The 14,928-nt window shown below is 35.9% G+C and overlaps 1 protein-coding gene across 3 annotated transcripts in view; it reads right to left on the minus strand.

The window, feature by feature from the left end:
• Window positions 1-14,928, minus strand: part of hecw1b (HECT, C2 and WW domain containing E3 ubiquitin protein ligase 1b) — a 44,470-nt gene that overhangs the window by 22,321 nt on the left and 7,221 nt on the right. For 2 of the 3 annotated variants that reach the window (XM_089131490.1, XM_089131489.1), the window contains exons 2-9: window positions 12,877-13,207; window positions 10,471-10,578; window positions 8,849-8,908; window positions 8,532-8,626; window positions 6,406-6,481; window positions 4,492-4,661; window positions 2,337-2,479; window positions 2,139-2,239 (exon numbers count right to left, since the gene is read on the minus strand). In XM_089131490.1, coding sequence (XP_088987616.1) covers window positions 2,139-2,239; window positions 2,337-2,479; window positions 4,492-4,661; window positions 6,406-6,481; window positions 8,532-8,626; window positions 8,849-8,908; window positions 10,471-10,578; window positions 12,877-13,207 — 1,084 coding nt within the window. The remainder of the gene's footprint in view (window positions 1-2,138; window positions 2,240-2,336; window positions 2,480-4,491; window positions 4,662-6,405; window positions 6,482-8,531; window positions 8,627-8,848; window positions 8,909-10,470; window positions 10,579-12,876; window positions 13,208-14,928) is intronic. The other variant, XM_039677327.2, reaches the window with a different exon arrangement.

The following is a 14,928-nucleotide window of genomic DNA, read 5'->3' on the forward strand; positions in this document are numbered from 1 at the left end:
TCTCCATATAATGGACTTCAATGGGAACCAAACGGTTCAAGTTCCGAAAGAAACTTTAAGTACAAACTGCAAACTGTTCAAAGGGCTTTAAACGACTCCAGACGATGAATAAGGGTCTTATCAAGCGAAACGATCGCTTGTTTTATAAATAAATAACAAAGTTTAAGTTTTGTAAGCTCAAACGCTCGCCTTGCTCTGTTCTGTAACGCACTCCTGTTCGAACTCGTTCATCAAAACGAACAAATCTTTTTCCGAGTCATTTGGTTCATTCGGCGAAAGAAACAAACGAATTGATTTGGAAAAAGATTTGTTCATTTTGTTGAACGAGTTCGAACAGGAGAGCCACAAACGTGCACCACAGAACAGAGCAAGGCGAGCGTTTGATCTTATAAAACTTAAACTTTATTTTATTTTTTTTTTAAAATGAGCGATCGTTTCGCTTGATAAGACCCTTATTCATCGTCTGGAATCGTTTAAAGCCCTTTGAACAGTTTGCAGTTTGTACTGAAATTTCTTTTAGACCTTGAACCGTTTGGTTCCCATTGAAGTCCATTATATGGAGAAAAATGGGGGTGAGTAAATTATCAGCAAAAGTTTTTTGAAAAGTGAACTAATCCTTTAATAATTAGGGGTGTCACGATTCTCCAAATCTTCGATTCGATTTAATTTCACGGTTCGGAACTCGTGCATCAAAATGAACAAATCTGTTTGAGTATTTCGTTCATTCAACGAACGTTCGTTCATTCAACGAACGAAATGAAGACTCGAAAAAAAGATTTGTTCATTTTGATGAACGAGTTCGAACAGGAGAGTCACGAATGCACATCACAGAACAGAGCAAGGCGAGCATTTGTGCTAATAAAACAAACTTTTTGATTTATTTTTTAAACGACCGATCGTTTCACTAGATAAGACCCTTATTCATCGTCTGGTGTCGTTTAAAGCCCTTTGAAGCTGCACTGAAACTCTCAATTGGACCTTGAACCGTTTGGTTCCCATTGAAGTCCATTATATGGAGAAAAATCCTGTAATGTCTTCATCAAAAACCTTTTTGACTGAAGATTGAAAGACATGGACATCTTGGATGACGTGGGGGTGAGTAAATTATCAGCAAATGTTTTTTTTTTTTAAAGTGAACTAGAGGTCTTCACGGGTCCAAAAATTCATGCCCGACCCGGAAGAGACCCGTAATGTGCTACACCGAACCGACCCGGACCCGTCGTTCATTTCAAAAGTTGGACCCGGACCCGTGCAGACCCGAGAAATGCCATAAATGTACTGCCCGGACCCGACCTGGACCTGTCTATTATTTGAAAACTGAACCCGAACCCGGCAGGAAGACACAAACCCAACTGGACCCGATTGTCACATATTATTTATGCGAAAAATAAAACGTTTTGTCTTACCTAATTTTAGTAGCCGTCGTCTCACTTCCTGACGTTATCTGACTGACTGTGATGCATTACAATCCACTGACAAGAAAGTTCTATCCATGTTATTTCTCTCGTTTTTCCAAGCTTAGTCCACTTGATGTCACGGTGATGGATGAAAAATGCAGCCTTGCACATGCACATTCTGACTCGAGTTAACTATAATAACGATTGCTTGTTCAGCTTGATCATATCTGTGCTCTCTGCTCTTCATTGAGTCTGAATCTGACCACCAAAACTTTAAGATTAAACAAGACGGTTCATTTATATTATTATAAACATTGGAGAAAATGCAAAGCGCGGTTTGGCGGAAGCTCTGCTCTGGTTGCCATAGAAACATGACACGCGCTTGAGATTGCACTCCAATCGCACATGTATTACCAGCCCGTTCTCAGCGCGTGTTATATTAACGATAACGGGTGCCATGTGAGTAGTATTTCGCCGTTTTGTTATACAGCGCGTCCTATATGACGCTAAAGGATGAGAATGTGTTGGTATTACACACAATGTTAAACAGACCCGGGACCCGAAGTAATAGATTCGGACCCGACCCGGCTGATCATTTAAAATATAGACCCGAACCCGTACGGGTCCCGGGTCGGGTCCGGGGCCGACGGGTCTCGGGTGCACTGTGAAGACCTCTAAAGTGAACTACTCCTTTAAGGATTTATTATGTTTAATAAAAGGTAGAATAAAAACTGGAATTACCTGGGTGGATGGAGGAGGTAATCTCAAACCTGAACTGCAGCTGGCCACTCACATGCTCTGTTGGAAGCCTCCGACCCAGAGTGTAACTGACCACTCGATCACTATTATAAAACACCTTGCAATTAGTATTTCAACTCGATAGCACCACAAATGTTCTTTTTCAGTTTAGTTTAGGTTTGATTTTCTTTGAGTACGTACCCGATAGCATGCTTCTCCAGTAATCTTTGCACTGGCATGGACAGCTTGCCCAAGAAACGCTTTATGATGGGTCGGCTTTTGGCAAACTTGTCCTTCACCTCAATCTCCAACACATCCGTGGGCAGAGACACAAAATTAAAGCGCTGTGTGAAAGAAACACAAAGACACAGAGGAAGAGACTGCAATCATTTCAAGAAGAACTTGTAACCCTAATATGAAAAAAGTAAACTTGTTGGTATTTTACAAAGTAATGTGAATGCAATGTGAGAAGTCATTCTACATCGTACAGTAGATGGATGACGCTGTAGTGTCTAATATGTCATATTTTCAAAAGTAGAAAAACAAAATGAACAGATAAAATGGTCATAAAAGCCACCCAAATATGTTCGCAATATGTTAATATTTGGAGCTCGGCTGTGTTGGCATTCCAAATATTAATATATAAAGTTGTATGGGCAGTTGATGCATAGCATGTCTATTAACCTTCTAGTTTTTTAGTCAAAAGCATTAACATTACGTTTTTAATGTTAAACATTAATTTTTTAGGGTAATTTAATTTAAGCTATATTAATAAAGAGCTGAAGTTCAGCTATTATTATCACCTAAAAAAAATACAGCACTAACCAAAGGGTCTCACTCAAATCTTTTCAAAAACGGATAGCAAGGAAACAAACATGCTCTCCATCATTTATTCCACATATCTTGACCTATTTCAATCCTCTGCTGTAAGGCGATCTCCTCTACTCATCACAAATCTAATAAGAGCACTTAGCGGAGGACAATATCATCCAGAAACAGCCACTCTACAACATCTCATCTCATCTGCACCAAAAAGATGTAGTGATGTGAATTGTGAGGAATTCAGATTCTCAATGCATTTAAAGATTATAGTTATTTTAAGGTTTCTTGAATACTTTTGATAAAGCACCAAATAATTAATCCTAATTACATATACTATCTACTACCGTTCAAAAGTTTGGGGTTAGTAAGATTTTATTTTAAAAAGAAATTACCATTTTTATTCAGCAAGGATGTAAAATGATAAAAAGTGACAAATAATGTTGTCCTTATGAACTTTCTATTCATCAAAGAATCCTGAAAATTATGGTTTTCACAAAAAATATTAAGCTGCACAACTGTTTTCAATATTAAATGAATGAGCAGCAAATCAGCATATTACAATGATTTCTGAAGGATCATGTGACACTGAAGACTGACACTTGCTTGAATAATTTTCAAAGATTGTAAAAATAGAAAACCATTATTATAATACTGTAATAATATTACAATTTGAACTGTATCTTGTTCGAATGCAGCTAGGGATGGGCAACGATTAATCGCGATTAATCGCATCCAAAATAAAAGTTTGTGTTTACATAATATATGTGTGTGTAGTGTGTATAATTAATTTGTATATATAAATACCCACACATGCATGTATATATTTAAGAAATATGTGTATGTGTACATTTTATATATATTTATTCACAATTAATATTAAATATAAATATAAATATTTGATATATTAATAACACATTTTTCTTAAATATATACATGCATGTGTGGGTATTTATATATACAAATGAATTATATACACCACACACACATATATTATGTAAACACAAACTTTTATTTTGAAAGTGATTAATCGCGATTAATCGTTGCCCATCCCTAAATGCAGCCTTGTTGACCATAAGAGACGTCTTTCAAAAACATATTTTAGCCTACCCAAACATTTGAAAGGCATCTATATTCTGTGTGTCTATATTCTTCTCTCAAATTGTGTCTGTTAGTGAGCGAGCCATTTTAAACCAATGACTCAATTCATACAGTTCCCATATTTGTTTATAAATAGAACCGGTTCTCAATTCCCAGCCCTACAAAGATGACATGCTCTCTAATGAAAACAGAAAAAGATTTGAAGTAAATCCGGTCCGTCGGTCACAGGACAGTGAGCCGTGTTTGGGATTCTGCAGTGACGCATCAAGTTAATTTGCAGAATGAAGGATTTACATGACAAACTCCATGTGGAATACAAAACGCGAAGGGCAGCGTTGGGTTAAACTTCTGTGAACAATAATAGTGGGATCAGATATTGTTTTATAAGGATTTATGTTTAATCTAGAGTATGTATGTGCTTGTTTGTTTCCCATACCTCCCTCTGCCAAACGGGATTAATGGTATTGCAGACGATGCCTGATCTCTTCTCCTGGCCGTGGTGAGGCAGGGCAGGGAAGATGCTGTGCTTGCCGGGGTGGATGGCGATCTTTAGGTAGGGATCGGGGTTAAAAAACATGCCTTTCTTCAGCCCGGTGGCCTGGAAGTCTGACCACAACATAAAGACAGAGAGATGAATTACAATTAGAGGTCAAGTCGGCTTTATTTTTATAGCACTTTATACAATAGAAATGGTTTCAAAGCAGATTCACAGTGATAAACAGGCCAGCAACAGAATTAATGACGCAAACTTGATGCATCAAACATGAGAAAGATAAGGTGTAGGAAGATAATAGTGTCGTCATTCAGCTAAATTCATATCAGCGTTGATTCAATTCAGTAAATTCAATTCAATAACTGTGTAAAGTTCATTCAATATGAAACAATTCAGTTATAAGCAGCTCTACTGAAGACAGTAATGATGTAATCAATCTCCAGTCAGTTCAGTTCATACAAAAAGAAAAAAACACATATAAAGCAGAAATATGTCATTATTCAGATCAATTCAGTTCAAGTTTAAGTCAAATAATATTGCTGGATATTAAAGGGGTCATGACATGATAAATCAAATTGGCCATGAACTTTTGACATATAAGAGGTCTTTGTTCTAAAATATCCTGTAACTTTCATGGCATAAAACGTATTTCTCATTACAAACAAAGCATTTATTTAAACAATTTGTTTAGATATTGTGGGATTTGTGACATCACACGGACAAATACATTCGCATATGCTTGCCACCAGAGCAAGACATTGACGAATAGTAAACACCATTGCATCATAGGAGGAACAGGAACCTGTTCTAGATATGTTTGTTTTTATGTGTGCAAAAAAATTTCATTAACATCATTAGTGGACTCCAAGAACCATATTAAAATAATAATATTAAAAAACATCTCATTACCCGCTTCAAAGGTCCCGTTCATCATGTTTTTTGAAGCTTTGATTGTGCAGTATAACATGTGAAGAGTTCAGATGCAAAAGCCTCTAAATGCCATTTGAAATTTTCTTCTTTAATGATGATTTTTATCAAACTTGTATAATTTGAGTTCAGTAATTTTACTTAAAAAACAATTAATAGGTAATTATCATTGCCATTTAAGTGAAATCACTAAACTTAAATATACAAGCTTGATAAAAATTATCATTCTAGAAGAAAATTTCAAATGGCACTTAGAGGCTTTTGCATCTGAACTCTTCATGTGTTCATGTTTCGCGTGTAAAAAACACTGTATTTTTCACACAAGTCACTTTTCTGTTATAGAACAGAAATAGACCACCATATAAAAGAAGAGATTTGAACAGGAGATAGCATGGCAGAACAAAACAGGCATTGAAGAGAACAGAAAGAATATACAAGATAAAACAGAAAAAAATAGCATTGAACAAAAGAGTATAGAACAAAATGGAAGAGAACAAAAAGAATGACAAAATGAATAAAACAGAACAAACTAAACAGAATAGAACAAGATAAAACAAAACTAAAGTGAATATTATAAAACAGAACAGAGAGAACACATAATCACAGGCAATAAAAAGTAGAAAAGAATGGAGAAAAGAAGAAAACAGAATAATCCAGAGTATTAGAACATTTAGCATTACATGACCAGGACCAAATTTGCATCTTAATTGCTCAACAAAGATGAACACTGGTTTCCCAAAAGTACCTTGCAGAAGTGTTTTTTGTAAGGATAAGTTAGGTTAACATGTTCCTATAGTTGTTTACAGGAGACTGCAAGTGTTGGATCAATAATGAAATCCCCTGGATAAACTAAATATAGAAGCCCCATGAATATTGCTAAAGCTTAATGATCCACTGTTGGGCCATAGCAGATTTTATGGAAACACACACCTGACAGAGAGAAGCTGATGAGTCTTCTTCTGCCTTGACTCTGAGGCACGTCATCTGTGGCCACCGGCTTAAACACCTGACGGCAGAAAGTTCAGTGCGTCAGATTTCATTGGAAACAGCTACACACCTTTTAAAATCAGCAGCCATATCCTGATCAAAAAGCTGGGCAAATCACTCACAGTCTCACAGCATCATATTTAAGACGATCTTTCAGTTCTCAGCCAAAAAAAAAACAAAAAAACATTGTAATTGTGTTCCTCATTGCAACAATAAAAAAATGAGAATGAAAAATAGTACATTTTTCATGAAGGTTTTGTCTTTTTAGGTCAGACGTTACCATTCTTACATCACCGCCATTCTTAATGATGCAACAAGCCAACAGGGGTTAGTAACTAACGCTGAAGCGTTGAAATATGTTCTTCACACATTCATTTGGTTGATAACTCAAAAAGAGGCAAGCAGATGCTGACATTCGGTGGGACAGAAACTGACAGGAAGAGAGTAAGATATCAAGGATGATTAAGTCTTTAGTTCCGCATTCTGTAAAACAGGTCGCATCGCTTCTGGTTCAGGTCTTTTGTATGTGCTTCATGAATTTTTTTGCGGTTTTACTCAAGATAACTTAGTAACCAAACTCCATCGCACACCTGCAGGTGATAGGTGCGTCGAATAATAAGACCAGCTAGTCATTCAAGCAGATAAGGAACTCCCGCACACTATCATTACTTGCACTTTTCAATCAAGTTTATTCACACACAACGTTTCGGTCACACGACCTTCGTCAGGAGTAACGAAGGTCGTGTGACCGAAACGTTGTGTGTGAATAAACTTGATTGAAAAGTGCAAGTAATGATAGTGTGCGGGAGTTCCTTATCTACTCAAGATAACTTAAAAGGAGCGAGAGCAAAGATTAGCATAACCAATGTCCCTCACATGTGAAGTAAATTGTACATAGAGCCTATTAGCCAGAAAAATTTGGGTAAATGTGTAAGCTAGATTTAGGCCTACATTTTTTTACATCTTCATGGACACCACAATGATTTCCCTCATGTGTTAATATATTTCCTTGTTATAATGAATGATTTGCAAAAATAAAAACTGCTGCATCTGTGTTGATGAGAGTGTATGCACTTTGTGCACCCGCAAAATCATGGCCAAGCATGCACGCTTAAAATAGCATTATGAACAACGCGCCCCTGACTTTAGACCAGATTTTTTCTGGTCATTGGCGCAATTGTTTTCTGGAACTGCAAAATAGCACCAGGGAATGTTTGCGCCAAAACACGCCTCCTTTTAGCGCCATTCCCTAGTTTACCGAAATGCGTCTGTGGAGAGAAAAGCCGCTTTGCGCGAGTGCAAAATAGGAATGATACATGCGTCAGTGTACAAAGTCATTTGCGCCGGGTGCAAGATAGTCTCCCATAGTCTCTCTAAAGAAAGAAACAATACTGAACTGCCAAAACGAGTCGTCAGTAATATACCTGCACGAACCTGGTAACAAATATGCATAATGCTAGTCTATGGTCTTCATTGGCTGCCTGCATACAATGTCCTCAAACACTGTATTTGTAGCTGAGGCCTGCAAAAGGGGTGATGCTGCAATGGACATTATGATAAATTTAAAGTGTTTTGACCTTTGATACGTGTAAACCTATTGTAGGAGACCTCCAAAACAAAACTAAATCTTACAAATAGCATAATAGGAGCTAACGATTGATGTAATGTGAACCTAGGTGTGGGGAAAACTAAGTTTCTGTGGAGTTAATAAGAAAAAGTGTGTGAATAAAATGTTAAGGTGAAAAACACATCACTTGTGTCCTCTAAATGACACACTTTACCTTTAAGAAACAAAAAGAGAGTTTGGTTTTCTCTGTGGTTATAGAGGCCTGTATTAAGCCATCAAATGATAACCTGAGATTATCTGCAGCATTAATCCTCTGAGAAACAGATGGCACGGACTATTCTGCTCTTGAAAAACTCTTGATGAAATGTGACGCAGGATAAAACAGCTGCATTCCCCTCACATCTGTAATATCATGCTATGGATGCACACATCAGGAGGTCACATGACTGGTCCCTACATACTTTATGACAAAAATAAATGTTTCTTTTTTTGATTTGCTCACCGGTGCGGACGGGTTCTTCACGGTCACGCATGGTGTGGTGGCCCGCAGTGCTCCGCTCAGTCCATGATAATATTTGAAACAGATTTTAGTCTCCACTGAAAAAGAGCCAAGCACAGAAAATGTCAAAGGTCACAGCAAGGAAACTGACATATTTACATTTTCTTTTTCTTCTAGATAGGCTTAACTCATGTCGTTCACAGTGGCCTATAAAGGCTGTCTAGAAGGTGATAAATAGTTTCCAGCCCACCAAGTGAATTATAAATGTTGTCACCATCTATAAATAGCAAGTCTATATATTCTGTGTATTGGTCGCTTACTTTTTTTCAGGCCCCCAACCATCATTTGGTTGCGAAGGAAGTGTCTGGAAATGTTCGTCACTGGTTTCGTTCAAGGTAAAAAATAGTTGAATGTGGTTATTATTTTTTTTTTTTAAGAGCCCTTAAATATATCCCACACCAACTTCCTCTTTCAATAAGAAACACATCGACACAGGAAAATAAAAGTCTTGCTATTTGCCAAATGATGGCCAATGAGTCATTTGATTTATTATAATATTTCTAATTACTTTTAATATATTTTAAATTATAGGACAAGTTATTCTCACATATGACATCTGATCTGCTTTAAAACACCATGAATGCAGTGTTCAGTTGCTAAAGAAATTATATACATTTCTTTTGATTTGATTACATTTTAAAAGACTGATTCGATTGTTAGGAAGTTCATATGGTCATTCAATACGTGCCCTGGTCAGATCACTTAGACGTGGCTGTGGTTACAAGAGGTAAAAACCCTCATTTTCTCACACAAACCGCTCGTTTCGTGTCTTAGGCCATCGATGTGTACTTACATTTACGAGTCATTAAATCATGTTTAATTTGGACTTCTCTGTGCATGCTCTTTGAGGTGGTGACCATAGACCTCCATTATATGACTGACAGACAAGAACGGTTTGACCTAAAAATATCAAAATTGAAAATACTGTGGAAACAAAGATACCTACATCTTGGATGCCCTTGAGATAAGCTAAAACATACCAAAAATTAATTTCAAAGTGAACTATCCCTTTAAAGAACGTCTAATATTATCAGGTAGCTAAAAATGGGATCGCTTGCAATGTGCTTGATCATTATACAATCTGATCCTGTACAACTGATTTATTGTACCTTTCTGTTGTAAAATTCTACCAGTTTACCTATTACCTCTCATAAATTCATATTGGAGAGGGTGAGTGGGGTCATTGAGGATTTGGTCAGTCTTTTTAAAAAGAAGCTTATTGTACAGCTGAGCGGTCCACACCTGGTCAAGTCCAATGATCTTACGCTTCAATGTTTAGACTAGAGTCTAGACAATGTTTTAAGTTTAAGTACAGTGTAAGACATGTAAAAAAGACAAGATGTCAAGATTTTTCACACTGCACGCGGATGTGGTCTGGCGAGTCTATTTTGCTGTGCTGCAAGCGCTAAATTAAAGTGACAGCACTGAAAGCTATAATCATCAAAATTATAACAAATAAAGGCTTGAGATATCTCACTTTGCATGTAATAAGTCCATATAATATATTAGTTTCACCTTTTAAGTTGAATTACTGAAATAAATGAACCCCAATCACTAATTTGTAAAAAAAAACAAAAAAAAAACAGGGCACCAGCACATCGTGTCATGAAACACACTATATTAAAAGAAAATATATTTTTGAGTGCTATGAAATGAGAGTGTGACACCTAAATGAATTTCTCTTCACACTTCTTGACTTGCACCATCTTTGATCATTTTGTTAGTATGAAAGTGGTTTGTCTTGGTGTTTGTTACCATAGCAGCCATACATATTTACAGCCACAAGCTAAGATTTGCTAATGGCATCCTGTTTGTGGGAAATAAGTGTCTATAATGTTCATCAATGATTTAATGAGAATGTTTTACGTAAAACTGCACATACGTTCAACGAAGTAGGAGTTGGCCTCAATCTTCCAGACGATCTGACCTTTATGGGAGCCATTCACACCTCTGTTTTTGTAGTCCAGAAAATTCTCAGACAGAACCTCATCTAAGAGAAAGAGAAAAGAAAAGCCCTCTTATCTTATTATTCACAATTATGGCATACAGAAGATCACATCTTTTGATTTTTCATTCATTGTAGTTCTAAAAGACGAGAAAGCTTTTGAACTCAAATTAAAGCAGCTTTTAAAGGCCATCAGAGAACCTTTATAACACCAGACATATGAGACAAAACTATATCGCTCTCATTATAATCCATGGAAATGTGTGGCCTTCAGCTGAGGGACAGACTTTATTTCGTTTTTATTTTTGCCACACTGCAGAGCGACTCTAGCCACTTTATATTTCCCCTGTCTATCTGAAATCCAATATACCACACATATCACACATATATCATGTTTTTATGTTAAACAAAAACATATGATTTCTTTACCAATTCATTTTATCACTACCAGTAAAAGTTTGGAATAATTTAGTAATTATAATAATGACTATTATTTAATATTAATAATTTAGACTGAGTAAAAATGTGAAATATTTCAATTTAAAATATTTGTTTCTATCTGAATATATCTTGAAATGTAATTTATCCCTGTGATGCAAAGCTGAATTTTCCAGCCTTCAGCGTCACATGATCCTTCAGAAACCATTCTAACATGATGAATATGCAAGAAACATTTCTTTTTATATATATATATATATATATATATAGAGAGAGAGAGAGAGATTTTATTTACATTTTCAAATAGACAGACAGACAATCAAACAAACAAACAGGGCTCAGATGCAGCAATTGCCAATTGTTACAATCATGTCTAACAGGAAATGTTGTTAACACAGGAACACAGTCAGTTTACTGTAATTTAACCTTTCAAAATGTGTTAGGAATGGGTTCCAAGAACGAAAAAATGTGTCCATTTGAGTAGTGCGGAGTTTTTCCATTTGTATTATGGATAGCATATCAGTGACCCATGCCTAAAAGAAAGGAGGGGACTTCCATTCTCTCAATATCAGTCTTTTGGCGACTATCATTCCCAGTTCCAATGGTTGCCGCATTGTAGTTGGAATTGTCCTTGCAAGAAACATTTCTAAGTGTAGTAGTGCATGTTTTACTAAACATGAAAAAGTCAGCTTGCATGGAAGTTCATTTCCACCTCAGAGTAAAAACGTAATTCCAAGACGAAAGTTTAACATGAGTCACACTGTGCGATATGAAGATGCAATTTCAAGAAATAAAGCTGCAATTTTCAAGAAATAGTCAAACTGTGAGTTATAAAGTGCAAATATGAAAAACAAAGTAGTAAATTCTGAGAAATAAAACTAGTCAGTTTACTTTACTGAGTTAGAGATGGACTTCAAAAGCTTGTGATGTTTCTGGCCTTTTACATTAAATCATTTTGTTACTAACCATGTGTAAGCAGTAAAAAAACATCTATGTACCGGTGCTCCAAAACACAGAAACTAAATACACAGCTCTGAAGAATCTATAACTTCAGGAATAGACTGTGATTCATAGGTTTGTATATATATATATATATATATATATATATATATATATATATATATATATATTGCTCGCATCCAAAATAAAAGTTTGTGTTTACATAATATATGTGGGTGCACTGTGCATTTAATTATTTATATATATATATATATATATATATATATATATAAATACACACACATACATGTATATTTAAGAAAAAAATATATTTATATATAAAATATTTAAATGTGTGTATATATATATATATATATACAATATAAATTATATACTGAATATACATGAAAATATTTCTTAAATATATACAAGCATGTGTATGCTGCTCACATATATTATTTAAGAGATAGATAGATAGATAGATAGATAGATAGATAGATAGATAGATACTGCATATATATATATATATATATATATATATAATTATTTTTTTTTTTTATTAATACGTTTATTCAGAAAGAACGCATTAAATTGATCAAAAGTGACAGTAAAAAAGCAGCCATGATAAAAAGCTGATTTGTATGGAGGCATCTGATCTGACCAAACTAATAATTAGAGTTTGTGAATTTAAAAAAATGAAGTGAGCTGGAGCGATTTGTGTTCACTTCACAATGCACATTGTTAGTGAACCATAAGCTGAAGGCAAAGCACACTCATTCCACCTCCCGAGTGTTCACATATGTGCCAAAAGTCCAGCGAACCGAGATAAGACCCCTGAAAAGGACCAACTGGAAAACACCTTGAATGATTTCTGAAGGATCATATGAGACCAGTATAATTTTCCAAACATTTGAATGAAATATTTATTATATAGCATAAAACACGTCCAAACACAAACACACTCACCAATGAGGTACATGCCAATCCAGTCGCCCGCGTCCACTTCCTCCTTGATGTCCCAGCAGAGTGTGATGTCCTGCGTCTGACCGATGGTGTAGCTGGAGGTGCTGACGGTGAGGGTGGAGCGGCAGTGGGAGGTCACGAGGTCAGTGTCGCTGGTGGAGCGCAGCACGGCGGCCGCCAGCTCCTCAGAAACGCCATTCTGGAAGTCCACGTTGGGGAACTGCTCAGGGTTGAAACTGTGCCGAATCGGGTCCTTACATCGCCTCCTGCCACGAGATGCACGAGATGGAGAGGCCATTGCTGCGAGCCCGAGAAACCTGTTCTGGTACAAGTTCTGGAGGAAAAATCAAGAGCAAAAGAGTAAAACAGGATGTATCCCATCATTGTTATCCACAAATGCTTTTTGGGAATAGTGTGTGAATCCAACGGTCCTGTGAACAATCATGTCCTGGAGATGCTGTGCTAAATGCTGACTTTTCATGGTCAGCTCAAAAAAGACAAAACCGCTGTGAGCAAGGCAGGTGGAGACATGTTTGAGGGGGAAAACACTACGTTACCAGCAGAGGACCAGTAAGATCGTTCTATAGTGCAAGACATCTACTGTGTATTGAACATGTAGAAAATGGATGCATACTAAATATGCAACACACACGTGCTTAACTAGAATGCTGTGCTTCATTCTGACATCTGAGACAATGGCAAAGTTGAAAGAATTAAATTAGCTTAGATGGGGGCTATTATCATTAACCAAATTAAAGGGCTACTCCACTTTTTTTGTTGTTGTTGTTTTTTTGGAAATAGGCTCATTTTACCACTCCCCCAGAGTTAAACAGTTGGGTTTTACCATTTTCGAATCCATTCAGCCGATTTTCTGATATTTAGAAGAATATCAGTAATCAGACAGTTTCTGGTCTCATTGACTTCCATAGTATATTTTTTTCCTACTATGGAAGTCAATGGGACCAGAAACTGTCTGGTTACTGATATTCTTCTAAATATGAAAAAATCTACTAAAGTGTACTAAGTGTGCCTAGGACTAAAACAATAGTTCATGAGAAAGCGTGGAGTATTTAACAAAAAACTACAACAACTGTAGTAAAACGTCACATGACCTCATTCCATTCATGTTTAATTCAGTGAGTCCTGTTGTCATCTCTAATTAATTCGATATGTGTAATGTAAATCTCATAAATAAATAGGGTGATTTATTTAACTGTATTATTCACAACATCCTCTCCCTCATCTGTCTACACAGCAACAAGCATATTTTAAAGACAGCATTTCCTTCATGTTACGTCTCTGAAGAGTAAGAGGCAGTCAAGTAACCTTTTTGATAAAGTAAACTTTTGTCCATTTCAAGCGCTAATATGTACATTTTAAGTGTTACGTACATTTCATGAGCTAATATGTACATTTTAGGTGCTAATATGCACATTTTACGTGCGAATGCGTCAATTTCAGGAGCTAATATGTACATTTTAGGTGTTAATAAGTACATTTTAGGTGTTAATAAGTACATTTTAGGTGTTAATATGTACATTTTAGGTGTTAATAAGTACATTTTAGGAGTCAATATGTAGGTTGTAGTGCTAATATGTCCATTTCAGGAGTTAATATGTACATTTTAGGACCTAATATGTACATTTTAGGTGGTAATATGTACATTTTAGGTGCTAATATGTCCATTTTAGGAGGTAATATGTACATTTTAGGTGGTAATATGTACATTTTAGGTGCTAATATGTCCATTTTAGGTGCTAATATGTACATTTTAGGTGGTAATATGTACATTTTAGGTGCTAATATGTCCATTTTAGGAGGTAATATGTACATTTTAGGTGTTAATAAGTACATTTTAGGAGTCAATATGTAGGTTTTAGTGCTAATATGTCCATTTCAGGAGTTAATATGTACATTTTAGGACCTAATATGTACATTTTAGGTGTTAATAAGTACATTTTAGGTGTTAATAAGTACATTTTAGGTGTTAATATGTACATTTTAGGTGTTAATAAGTACATTTTAGGAGTCAATATGTAGGTTTTAGTGCTAATA

This window comes from Pimephales promelas, chromosome 5, assembly GCF_988280905.1.
Source record: "Pimephales promelas chromosome 5, fPimPro1.hap1.1, whole genome shotgun sequence".
In the NCBI taxonomy this organism is placed as follows: domain Eukaryota; kingdom Metazoa; phylum Chordata; class Actinopteri; order Cypriniformes; family Leuciscidae; genus Pimephales; species Pimephales promelas.